We start from the raw sequence: 13,246 nt of genomic DNA on the forward strand, positions 1-13,246 counted from the left end.
ACTTAAGTAGAAAAAATGTTGAATACTTTAGTACTTCTACTCAAGTCACTTTTTGATCGAGCACTTCCACTTCTACTCAAGTCACTTTTTGATCGAGCACTTGTACTTTTACTCAAGTATGGGTTTCGAGTACTTTAACCACTTTACCACCGGAGGATTTTGCTGTCTTACGTCCAGGCCACTTTTTGCGTTTCGGCGCTGTGCGACTTTAACTGACAATTGCGCAGTAGTGCGACGCCGTACCCAAACAAAATTTACGTCCTTTTTTTCCCACAAACAGAGCTTTCTTTTGGTGGTATTTGATCACCTGTGCGATTTTTACTTTTTGCGCTATAAACAAAAAACAGCGTTTATTTTGAAAAAATAAAAATATTTTTAACATTTATTTTATATGAAATTCCTCCCCCAAAAAATGTAAAAATCAAATTTTTTTTTAATTTTTGGCCAATTTGTTTTCTGCTACCTATGTTTGGTAAAAAAAAATCACGATAAGCGTATTTTGATTGGTTTGCGCAAAAGTTATCGCTTTTACTAACTAAGGGAAAGATTTCTGTCATTTTTGAGTGACACAAGGACAGATCGGATGTTCAGCTATGCTGAACCCTGCAATCTGACCCTGTCTGTCACTTAGGAGATCCGCCCGCTCTGTTTACACAAGTGGGCGGATCTCCTCACTCGATTCCCCGACGATCGGGGAAGAGCGGCGGCAATTGTCGCCGCTCCTCCCCTGGCCCGACTCCCGCTGTGACTGAAAACAGCGGGAGCGCGCCTCCTTTGGCGCGCGAGCGCCGCCTACAGGGGGAGGAGTCCAGCGACGTAGGTCTACATCGCTGGACGATAACGAGCCACATTGCTGCAGTAGCAGCAATGTGAGCAGTGGGTAAGTGGTTATACAACTCTGTGAGTGGATGCCGAACGGAGCGGTATCACCCAGGTATCACTTACGGCAAGTGGGTGAGAGACGGATCAGTATCGGGTGGGCTGGAGATGGAGCGGGTGAGAGACAGAGCAGTATTGAGTGTGGATGCCGAACGCAGCGGTATCACCCAGGTATCACTTACGGAAAGTGGGTGAGAGATACCGATCTGCCAGCAGATCTGCTAATGTGGAATTGCTTAGATCTTTAGTTTTTACATATGTGAGCGGCATATTTGATAACATTTGTAAACGGAATTATGCTATGTGACCTCATTTTACCCTTACATGAGCAATATTTGGAATATCGGCAATATCGGCCAGTTCCGGAGCCGATACAGATATATCGGCAAAAGTCAATATCGGCCCTCGATATATCGCCCTTGCACTAGGCACTGTACAGCTAAACTGGCCGCAAATTGTAACCTGTATGTGAAACCACCTAAACTGCATATCTAGCCAGTACTTTGGTTTTTTTTTTGATAGAGTAGGGAAAGATTATAATTTATCTTAAGTTTTATTGCTACCTGTGTAGCTGCTAAAAATGCAAGCTACACACACCAAGCACACTGGGTTTTGGCAAAACGACTATACACTTTGCAAGCGCAGTTGCGTTCTTCAAAGTGCAGTTGCTCCAGAGCTTAGTAAATTAGGCAAAGCTTTACTTTGCAAACACTACCCAATCACATGCAAGAAAAATTATAAACTAAATACAGCATTTTTGCTTGCACATAATCGGATGATGGAAGTCAGCAGAGCTTGCCCTCATTTACTAAGCTCTGGAGCAACTGCGCTTTGTGGAGTGCAACTGCACTTGCCAAGTGCACAGTCAATTTGCCTTTAGTAAATCAACCCCACTGTGTTGCCATGCATTTTAAATGAGCACCAGCGCATTACAACACAAAGCTAGTGCTTTTCCTGCATTGCCCATTTGTCACGTACCTGATCCGAAGCCGGAGTGTAGAGAGGGCTCCCCTTGCGGCTAGGTGCAGAGCACCCCTGGAGGTGAGACAGGGAGTGCTGTGCCCGAAGTAGCACGGGTTGCCGGATGGGATTGGATTTGGTTACGACTAAGCGGAAGACTCCGTGAAACGCGTCAACCGCCGTGCTCCCCTTTTCCCCCCCATGTCTCCGACTGTTTTGGTTTCATCTTGGATGATTTTATCTTTTTGCCTGCAAAATAAATTTGGATTTTAACTTTTTGCATCTTCAACCGGTTGTGCGGCTTTTTGTGCTCTTCCATTTGCCGGATGGGATAGCCAGATGGCGGCTGCAGCCAATGAGTGGTAAGTCCTAGGCGGATCTGGAACACTTGGCAAGCCAGGCAGGTGTGCTGCAGGAACAGAGGTAAGCTGGGTAGCCCACAGGAGACTGGTAATGCGGAGTCAATAGCCAAGCCGGGTCAGACACTGGAGAAAGCAGAGGAGAGTCCAGGGACAAGCCAAAAGGTCAAGAGCCAGAGGTATCAAGAGGAGTCGAGGTCAAGCAGTCCGGGTCGGCAGCAGGAAATCCAAGATTAGCAGGCAAAACAAGGCACAAGGAACACGGGAAGCTGAAGATCATCCAGCAGCTAGTGACTGTAATTGCTGAGCTTAAATAGGCCGTTTGGCGCCAAGCGCCGTTACGTCCTACGTGTGCATTGGCGCACGCACATTCTTGGTTGAGTTTGCCGCGCATGCGTATTCGCGCCAATGCGCTGATTAGCCAAACTGTTGGTGGTTACCTGACACCATTCAAACAGAGTTACAACATTTATTTATTACAGGTACTTATATAGCGCCGTCAATTTATACAGCTCTTCACATATATATTGTACATTCTTGTACATTGAGCTTACAATCTAAAGCCTCTAACTCACATTCATACATACGCATTCTAGGGCCAATTTAGACAGGATCCAATTAACCTACCAGCATGTCTTTGGGGTGTGGGAGGAAACCGGAGTACCCGGAGGAATCCCATGCAGGCACAGGGAGAACATGCAAACTCCAGGCAGGTAGTGCTCTGGTTGGGGTTCGAACCAGTGACCCTAGTGCTGCTAGGCGGAAGTGCTAACTACTAAGCCACTTTGCTGCCCATTTTTCCTGACAGCGGGTAGAGCCTTAGGGGCTGATTTAGAATCCTTGCAGATTTCACTGTTTGCTTTCTGCTATACTCTGCAGTGTTACTCGGTACAGCAGCCTGCATTTTACAGCTCACTTATAATAATGCAGGAAGCTGTATGGAGCCTGTGGTACGTTATTGTTCTCTCTGCTTCATGCAGCAGAAAAAACACCATAATTGGACGAAGGCCTGTCACATAGTTTTGACAGGTTACATGACCCAGTTCTACATTGTAATTTTATTTATTTTTAGGTTTCAATCTATTCACTTTAAAAGAAATCCACCAGCTTCTAATTCCCGAAGCCAGTAACTGAGCCTTGTTTTATAAATAAGCTGTCTTTCTTTTGTGGCCATGTTAATGCAATACCACTGCCTTTTAAATGCTGCATCTTCCAGGCCATTGGTGGTCAACTTTCTTGGTAAGGGGGGCCTAAAGTGGTTGTTAACTCTTACATATACCTAGTGCAGTGACTGGCCTCAGGTGATACACAGAGATGAAACAAAACCTCCTGTATAAGTTGTACCTATTTATCTGCAGTCTTCTCTCCTCTACATTTGTTCAAAGTTCAGAGTTTATAAAGCTTGATGAACTGTCAGGAAAAAGGGGGCAGAGAACTGAAGTTGCACTCTGCAGAGCTCAGTGAAGAGATTTCTGACAGCTGTTTGGAGGGAAAGGACACACCCCCTTCACACAGGAACAGAACTGAGGCTGTCAATCAGCTGCAGCTCCCTCCCCTGTCACCTTTTGTCTTTTGGTGTCAGAAGTGATTCATGCTGAAAGCAGAGGAAGGAAGCAGCACACACAAATGACACCTAGTGCTCCTACTTGAGACAAGTACAAACTATAGAGGGATATGCTTTGTTCATATTTCATGTATAAGGTTTACAACCATTTTAAGTGCTGCTCCTGACATCGCCCAAGGATCGCACATAATATTCATTGTAAGAAGCAGCAGACGCTAAAGAGGAGATGGTCATAGACTATAGGCATAATGCAGGAGATGGTCAGAGACCGCAGACATGCTATAGGGCAGGGTTATGCAAACTGTGGCCCTCCAGCTGTTTCAAAACTACAACTCCCATCATGCCTCTGCCTCTGGGTGTCATGCTTGTGGCTGTCAGAATCTTGCTATGCATCATGGGACTTGTAGTTATGCAACAGCTGGAGGGCCACAGTTTGCATATCCCTGCTATAGGGGATGTTGGAGACCGGGGACAGACTAGAGACACATTACATAGACTGCTAGAGATCACAGCTATGATATAGCAGTAGGGTAACACAGGTGAGTGTCTGCAGCTCCTTGAGGACTGCACAAAAAGTGCCAAAGGCTACATAACACCCTAAGGACACAGGTTGGGCATCAGGGTTCAAGAGGATAGTTAGGCACTGTGTTGTAGAAAAGAAACTTGGAGTGCCGCTCTGAAGCAGGAAGAGAGATACTTTCCCTTAGGTCTCCAGGAAAAGGGGTGCTGCCGTACAGACAGACTCATCCAAATGTTTTGGGCATGTGGGTGAAAGAGACGCTACTCTCCCGATCAGCCCAGGTGAGATAAAGGTAAGAAGCGGCCTCCGCTGTCGCTCCTCCGCAAACCACGTCCTCCTCAAACCACGTTTGCCCTGCCCGGGGCCGAGTCATAGAGGTCTTAGAGTGTGTTGTAGAAAGCCTTTTGTATCATAGGCTGTATTTTACACACAGGACTGAATGACTCAATCTCTGTCCATTCTCTTTTTAGCTAACCCGTAGTGCTCTGGGAATCCTTTTCATTTATTAAACATTTATTGGTAAAACAGAGATTGTATAGTTAGTATATAAAAAAAAATAATCATCAGTTTAAAAAATATATTCAGGTGCATCTCATAAAATTAGAATATAATCAAAAAGTGAATTTATTTCAGTAATTAAATTTAAAAAGTAAAACTCATATATTTTATATAGATGTGATATATTTCAAGCATTTCTTTCTTTTACTTTTGATGGTTATGGCTTACAGCTAGTGGAAACCGAAAATTCTGTATCTCGGAAAATTTGAATATTACATAAAACCAATAAAAAAATAAAAAAAAAGGATTTTTAATACAGAAATGTTGGCTTACTGAAAAGTCTGTCCATGTACAGTATACTATGCACTGAATACTTGGTCGGGTCTCCTTTTGGATGAATTACTGCATTAATGCGGCGAGGCATGGAGGCGAACAGTCTGTGGCACTGCTGAGGTGTTATGGAAACCAAAATGAAACAAATCACCGCTCTGAAGGCAATCAGCTGAGCCGGATGGATCCCGAGCAGCTGTGGCAGTCCTGTAGGAATGGGTGCTCACCAAGGTCCGTGACCTGAGAAATCCATGTAAATGAAGAAGAAAGTGGCACTTCCAGACCCAGGAACTTGGAAACTTGAGTTTTATTCTTCAAATCAAAGGTACAACATCAGACAAGACCACAAGACAGACTGGACAGCAGACGCGTTTCACAACTTGTGCTTATTCATTGAGCAATGAATAAGCACAAGGTGTGAAACGCGTCTGCTGTCCAGTCTGTCTTGTGGTCTTGTCTGATGTTGTACCTTTGATTTGAAGAATAAAACTCACGTTTCCAAGTTCCTGGGTCTGGAAGTGCCACTTTCTTCTTCATTTACATGAGGTGTTATGGAAGCCCAGGTTGCTTTGATAGCGCCCTTCAGCTTATCTGCATTGTTGGGTCTGGTGACTCTCATCTTCCTCTTGACAATATGCCACAGATTCTCTATGGGGTTTAGTTCAGGCGAGTTTGCTGGTCAATCAAGCACAGTGACACTATGATCATTAAACCAGATATTGGTAGTTTTGGCAGTGTGGGCGGTGCCAAGTCCTGCTGGAAAAAGGAAATCAGCATCTCCATAAAGCTGGTCAGCAGAGGGAAGCATGAAGTGCTCTAGAATTTCCTGGTAGAGGGCTGCGCTGACTTTGGACTTGATAAAACACAGTGGGGACCATGCAAAAGGAGTCCCAACCAAATTTGGAGTGCATACTATACTGTACATGGACATACCTTTCAGTAGGCCAAAATTTCTGTAATAAAAATCCTTTTTTTTTTTTTTATGATCTTATATAATATTCTATTTTTCTGAGATACTGTATTTTGGGTTTTCACTTTTTGAATTGAATTATGGAAATAAAATTCACATTTGATGATTTTCTAATTTTATGAGATGCCCCTGTAACCTAAAAAAAGCCCAAATGTATTTGTCTCCCAATCTATTATAACAATGGCTGTCAGTAATCATCTAGCTGCAGCAAGTATTGTGTGTATGTCAGTGTGCACAGTTCTGTGATCATGCAGTTGTTTACATTCCTGCAAATATGAAGTAACATGCACAGGAGCAATAAGCAGAGGAGATCTACGTTCTACTGCATAAGGTCCCATCTCACCAGGCCATAAACGGTAGTTTTGATGTAAGTAGCATCACTTTTATACCAGGAGTGATTTTCTTACCTCAGTCTGTATATTTTAAATCCTCTGTTTTCAGTCTTCAGCTATGGAGGGACGTCATAGATAAATTAGTGGAACGGTCCATGGAGCTACGATTTGTACTGGGCATGCCTGACAAGGATGTGACAGCAGAAGTTATAATAGAAGAGACAGGTAATGCGTTCTAATTATGTCCAGTATGTATGAATAATACACTGAATGGAATGGAGTATTTACAACCTGCTGTTAGTTGAATGCGCTCACAGTTGCAGTGCAGAGCTTATCAGTCAGTTTGACAAAACACCACTCATGGCTTAAAAGCACTGCAGAAGTAAAATAAACCATATAAAGGGGGGGGGGTTCCAATTAAAGATTTATTAAAATATTGATTGGAAAAAGTACATTTGTCTTCCATTAATTGAAGTACAGTCGGGTCTTTAGATATTGGCCAGTGGTCAAATCCACAAAGTCCAAAAAATAAATGTATCTTTAAATACATTTACTGTGCTCCTTAATTGTTTTTTTTTCCTATGGTCCATTGACAGATGCAGCTCTCATACTTCTTAGCCATTGGGTTATGCTGCCCCCTGCAGGAGTAGTACTAGGCATGAAAAAAATCCTAGATCACTACCACTTGCCGACCGCCGCAAGTAGATATACTGCGGCGGTCAGCCCCTCACAGGCAAAGTGACGTATATATACGTCACTAGCCTGTGAGGCTCTGGGGAGCGAGCGCGCGCCGCCGGTGGCGCGCTCCCGCGCGGTCACGGACCCCCCCGCGCGTGTGACCGGCGGACCCGATGTCCGCCGGTCACTCTGGGATCGTCGGGGGAGAGGGAGAAAGGCAGGCAGCTTGTGTAAACAAGCTGCCTGTCATTCTCCAATGTGTAGAAACACTGATCATACGGTTCTACTATGTAGGACCGTTGATCAGTGTTCCTACAGCTCAAGCCACAGCCAATCACAGTTAGAATCACGCCCCTAGGGACATACACAGCCCCTCCCTCTCAAATAAAGTTAACCCCTTCATTGCCAGTGTAATTTTACAGTAACAGTGCATATATATATAGCACTGATTACTGTAGAAATGTCACTGGTAACCCCAAAAATGTCAGTCAAGGGTCCGATCTGTCCGCCCCCAATGTCGCAGTACCGCAAAAAAAATCGCAGATCGCCGTCATTACGCGTTAAAAAAAAACAACAAAAATGACAAAAATCTTTCCCTTTGTTATTAAACACGATAACTTTTGCGCAAACCAATCAAAATACGCTTTTTGCGATTTTTTTTTACCAAACATATGTAGCATAAAACAAATTGGCCGAAAATGTTAAAAAATTTTGATTTTTACTTTTTTTTTTGGGGAATTTCATATAAAAAAATGTGAAAAATATTATTTTTGCAAAATTTACGCTTTTTTTGTTTATAGCGCGTGATCAAAAAATCGCACAGGTGATCAAATACCACCAAAAAAGAGCTCTGTTTGTGGGAAAAAAAGGACGTCAAATTCGTTTTGGTACAGCATCTCACGACCGCGCAATTGTCCGTTAAAGTTACGCAGTGCCGAATCGCAAAATACCCCCTGGTCTTTTAGCAGCCAAATTCTCCGGGGCTTAAGTGGTTAAACCTTTCATCTGTCTCAGTAGCTCACCAAACATCTAGCAGGGAAACTCAAGCACAATCTTTAGCCTAAAGTAGAACTATAGACAAAACTTTTTTCTCATTTTGGATTAAGCAAAGGAGGGTTATAACTACGGTGAGGTTTTTTTTTTTCACCATTGGTGTCCCATTGCGGAAATTTACGTTCACTTCCTGTCCCATAGCCAAACAGGAAGTGAGAGGAAATCCCTGAAAACTAAAGCGGAGTTCCACCCAAAAGTGGAGCTTCCGCCCTTTTGTTTCCTCCCCCCCTCCGGTGCCACATTTGGCACCTTGTTTTTGACAGGTACCCTTCCCCACTTCCGGGAGACGGCGCCACGGCGCCATCCCTCGGAAGTTTGGCCCCCTCCTCCAATCCAAATGCGCAGCGGGCTTCATGCATGCAGTGAGAGGAGAGGAAACCTCTTCAAAATGAGGAGAAATCAGCTGTCACCATTAAAGGGTTCCCCTTTACTCCTGCTCCGGTGACAACTGCAGAGCTTTGAATTTCCCATCACTCCCTGTCCTCATGACAGTAGTCACCAGTAAACATAGGGAGGGCAAATCTTCCCAGGGGGCATGGACAAGAAAACACTTCCACACTCTATCTAAAGTAAAAGACAACTTTTTTTTGAAGAGAACAATGTTATTCAAGGAAAATGAGTAAGCCAAATCCTTTCAGGTCACCACCTCAATTTACAATATGAAGAGGAATCAGAGGCTTCAAATGATGGTGCTGTGTTAGTCACCAGGAGATCTTCCCTGTAATTGAAGGTGAATCCCTTGAAGGGATTTACGCAATCTTTCTTGGATTGCCTTTATAAAAGCGATTGCCATGTTTCAAACTGAAGTAAAATCATATTTCCTGTATTATTAAACTTCTCCTCCTGTTCTAGTGGTGGATCAGAAACCTGGGAAGGCAGGGAAAGACGAGAAGAGAACAGGAGGGACCAAAGACGATAAAAGAACGCCCGGAGGAAAGGAAAGAGAAGAGAAAAAAGGTGGAAAGCTCGGAGTAAAGGATAGATTGGAAAAGGAGGTATATTGTTACATTATTGGTGTATATACACTAGTATTGGGACGCCTGCCTTTATACACACATGAATTTTAATGGCATCCCAGTCTTAGTCTGTAGGGTTCAATATTGAGTTGACCCACCCTTTGCAGCTATAACAGCTTCAACTCTTCTGGGAAGGCAGTCCACAAGGTTTAGAAGTGTGTCTGTGGGAATGTTTGACCATTCTTCCAGAAGCACATTGATGCACTGGTGTGCAGTGCAGTCATGTTGGAACAGGAAGGGACCATCCCCAAACTGTTCCCACAAAGTTGGGAACATAAAGTTTGTCCAAAATGTCTTGGTATGCGGACGCCTTAGGAGTTTCCTTCACTGGAACTAAGGGGCCAAGCCTAACATCTGAAAAACAACTCCACACCATAATCCCCCTCAACCCAATGATTTGGACTTTATAAAATAATTTGGACTTTATAGAATGGAATTTATAATTTTTTTCATATCTATACACAAATGTTTTGCTTTTTATTTCTGTTTTAAACTGAATAGCTTATTTTACACAAGGGGAGGGTTTACATATACTTTAAATGTACTAGAAAGATAAATGGAGTGCTAGTGTACAGGAGTTCTGAAAGAAGACCTGTCCTGAACTTCAGGATGCTTGCATTTATTGTAAAAAAAATGGTGCTTATTCTAAGAATGACTTCTGCCCTATCTCCATGTGTTTGATGCAGTCCTACTCTTTGCTGGTTAGCTCCATCTTTCTTGCCTCCCAGCAAAGAGGCTTGGCTCCTTCTCCATCAAGGGAAACATCTCGGCCCCTGTGATGTCATTTGTATCTAGCATGATCTTCTTCTGCTGTTTAAGGCCCCTGACCATGTAATTTTCAGATGAATTGAACATTTATATATATATATATATATATATATATATATATATATATATATATATATATATATACAAACCCGATTCCAAAAAAGTTGGGACACTGTACAAATTGTGAACAAAAACAGAATGCAATGATGTGGAAGTTTCAAATTTCAATATTTTATTCGGAATACAACATAGATGACATATCAAATGTTTAAACTGAGAAAATGTGTTATTTTAAGGGAAAAATAAATTGATTTTAAATTTTATGGCATCAACAAATCTCAAAAAAGTTGGGACAAGGCCATGTTTACCACTGTGTGGCCTCCCCTCTTCATTTTATAACAGTCTGCAAACGTCTGGGGACTGAGGAGACAAGTTGCTCAAGTTTAGTTTTAGTTTAGGAATAGGAATGTTCTCCCATTCTTGTCTAATACAGGTTTTTAGTTGCTCAACTGTCTTAGGTATTCTTTGTTGCATCTTCCTCTTTATAATGCGCCACTTTAAATGAGCCTTGGCCCAGAGAAAACGCCTTCTTCTTCTGGATCATGTTTAGATATGGCTTCTTTTTTGGCCTATAGAGTTTTAGCGGGCAACGGCGAATGGCACGGTGGATTGTGTTCACCGACAATGTTTTCTGGAAGTATTCCTGAGCCCATGTTGTGATTTCCATTACAGTAGCGTTCCTGTATGTGATGCAGTGCTGTCTAAGGGCCCGAAGATCACCGCCATCCAGTATGGTTTTTCGCCTTTGACCCTTACGCACAGAGATTGTTCCAGATTCTCTGAATCTTTGGATGATATTATGCACTGTAGATGATGAGAACTTCAAACTCTTTGCAATTTTTCTCTGAGAAACTCCTTTCTGATATTGCTCCACTATTTTTCGCCGCAGCATTGGGGGAATTGGGGACCCTCTGCACATCTTGACCTCTGAGAGTCACTGCCACTCTGAGAGGCTCTTTTTATACCCAATCATGTTGCCAATTGACCTAATAAGTTGCAAATTGGTCCTCCAGCTGTTCCTTATATGTACATTTAACTTTTCCGGCCTCTTATTGCTACCTGTCCCAACTTTTTTGGAATGTGTAGCTCTCATGAAATCCAAAATGAGCCAATATTTGGTATGACATTTTAAAATGTCTCACTTTCAACATTTGATATGTTATCTATATTATATTGTGAATAAAATATAAGTTTATGAGATTTGTAAATTAGTCCATTCCTTTTTCACTCACAATTTGTACAGTGTCCCAACCTTTTTGGAATTGGGTTTGTATATATATATATATATATATATATATATATATATGGGGGGGGGGGTTACTAACTGGAGCATGCAAAATATGGTGCAGCTCTGCATAGAAACAGCTTCCAGATTTTTTCTCAAAGCCTAATTGATCAAGCTGAAGTTAGAAGCTGGCTGGCTACCATGCAGAGCTGCACCAGATTCTGAGTGCCCTGGTTTTAGTAAATCTCCCCCTATATGTCTATGGGAGAAAGTTGCTGAAACTGGAGCATACAAAAGCTTTTGAAGCTCATCATAGAGGATTAGGTAGAGAGGCCTGGCAACCCTCAGATCTATCTGGAAGATATTTAGATTGGCAGGGGGGGGGGGGTCCTCCACCTCTAATGACACCTCTTTCCACCTCTTTGGGGAAAATGACATATGAATAGATACAAACATATAAATATGACACATTTGGTCGATTTGATAGGGTCATAGGATATACACCTTTTTATATGTATATAATAGTATGCATGTAGTGTTGGGTATGTGAGTTAAAGGTTTTTTTTATTTTTATTGCTTACTTACTTTGTTTGGTTTTAGAGCCGGTCCACACTAGCGCGACTTGTCAGGCGACTTGTCAGCCTTACAAGTCGCGCTCCCTGGCGGTCCATTGACCGCTACAGGACCCGTTCTAATAGGAGCGACACAAGTCGCTCCGACCTAGAAAAAGGGTCCTGTACAACTTCGGGGCGACCTCGGAGCGACTTTCATAGACTTCCATTATGTGAAGTCCATGCAAGTCGCTCCGAAGTCGTGGTGCATGGTAATGCACAAGTCGCCCCCGAAGTAGTAAGGAGTCGTGTCGCCATAGTGTGAACTGACTCTTATTGTGATGTATTATATTTGTAAATCTCTTTACTAAAAACAAATAAAAAGAATTTAAAATCAAATAGTAATACAAGAAATATAAAAAATGACAATGAAACATGTGAAAGTCACATATACTAGTAGCAATGAAACCCTCAACTGAGGATGGTTGGAGCTAGTCACCCCTCATGGGTACACACTATGACAAGACTCCCTACAATCAATAATCCGTGAGCCACCCAATGACTCACCTGGGTATTGTAAAGTACAGTCAAACTGAAAACCATAATCAATACATAGCAACTTGTTATTTGGAATAAGACTAAGAACATTCCTCCTTCCAGTTCCACAGTAACCTTATTAGACATGGATGAGTGAGTATCAAATAACAGTAGGTCTAAAACAAATTTGTGACGAGGGCTTTGAATGGCCTCTCCATACATCCCATTTCTTGTGCTAAATTTGAGCTCTATGCTATCAGTTTCTCAAAAAGGCATTACGTATTAACTCTATTAACCACTGACTATATATTTGGTGGAGATAGTGACTTCCATTCTCTAGCAATAGTAATGCGAGCAGCAAATAATATGTGAATTACCACAGTTCTAGTAGCTGGGGGGGGGGGGGGTGACGGACGGACGGACTCCAATCCCATACCAAGGAGCGCTAAAGCTAGTGTAATAGGGTTGTGTATGCCCAAAATATCTTAGATGAGTAAAGCGACTGCTTTCCAGAACTCCTGGAGAATTTTGCACCCCCATAAAATGCAGAGTAAATTCCCTATGTGGTGAAAATTCCTCCAACATAGGGGGAAGGACTCTGGTTGAAATTTATTAAGTCTTGATGAAGTCATTGGCTCCCACTGCAGTCAATAACAGCCAGTGAGGAGGGAGTAGAGGGGCGGGGCCGAGCTGCGCTCTGTGTGTCAATGTACACACAGAGCAGTGCTCAGGAGCGAGAGTTTAGGAATTCCCCTAGAGCAAGCGGCTTGCTATAGCGGCTATCAGTGTGTGGGGGTGGGGGGAGCGCCAGAAGAGCCAATGGGGGAGCCAGAAGAGCCAATGGGGAACTCAAGAAGTTGAGGTTTGGGGCTGCTCTGTGCAAAAAATTTTAGTTTAATAAAGAAAAAATTATTTTTGAGCATTTGCCATCACTTTAAGTATTCAA

The 13,246-nt window shown here is 42.7% G+C and overlaps 1 protein-coding gene across 1 annotated transcript in view; it reads left to right on the forward strand.

Annotated features, from left to right (window-relative positions):
* Nucleotides 1–13,246, forward strand: part of MYCBPAP (MYCBP associated protein) — an 80,802-nt gene that overhangs the window by 56,076 nt on the left and 11,480 nt on the right. The window contains exons 16-17 of the mRNA XM_082272496.1: nt 6,522–6,637; nt 8,996–9,138. Coding sequence (XP_082128622.1) covers nt 6,522–6,637; nt 8,996–9,138 — 259 coding nt within the window. The remainder of the gene's footprint in view (nt 1–6,521; nt 6,638–8,995; nt 9,139–13,246) is intronic.

The sequence above is a fragment of the Pelophylax lessonae genome (assembly GCF_965119305.1).
Source record: "Pelophylax lessonae genome assembly, chromosome: 11".
Taxonomy (NCBI): domain Eukaryota; kingdom Metazoa; phylum Chordata; class Amphibia; order Anura; family Ranidae; genus Pelophylax; species Pelophylax lessonae.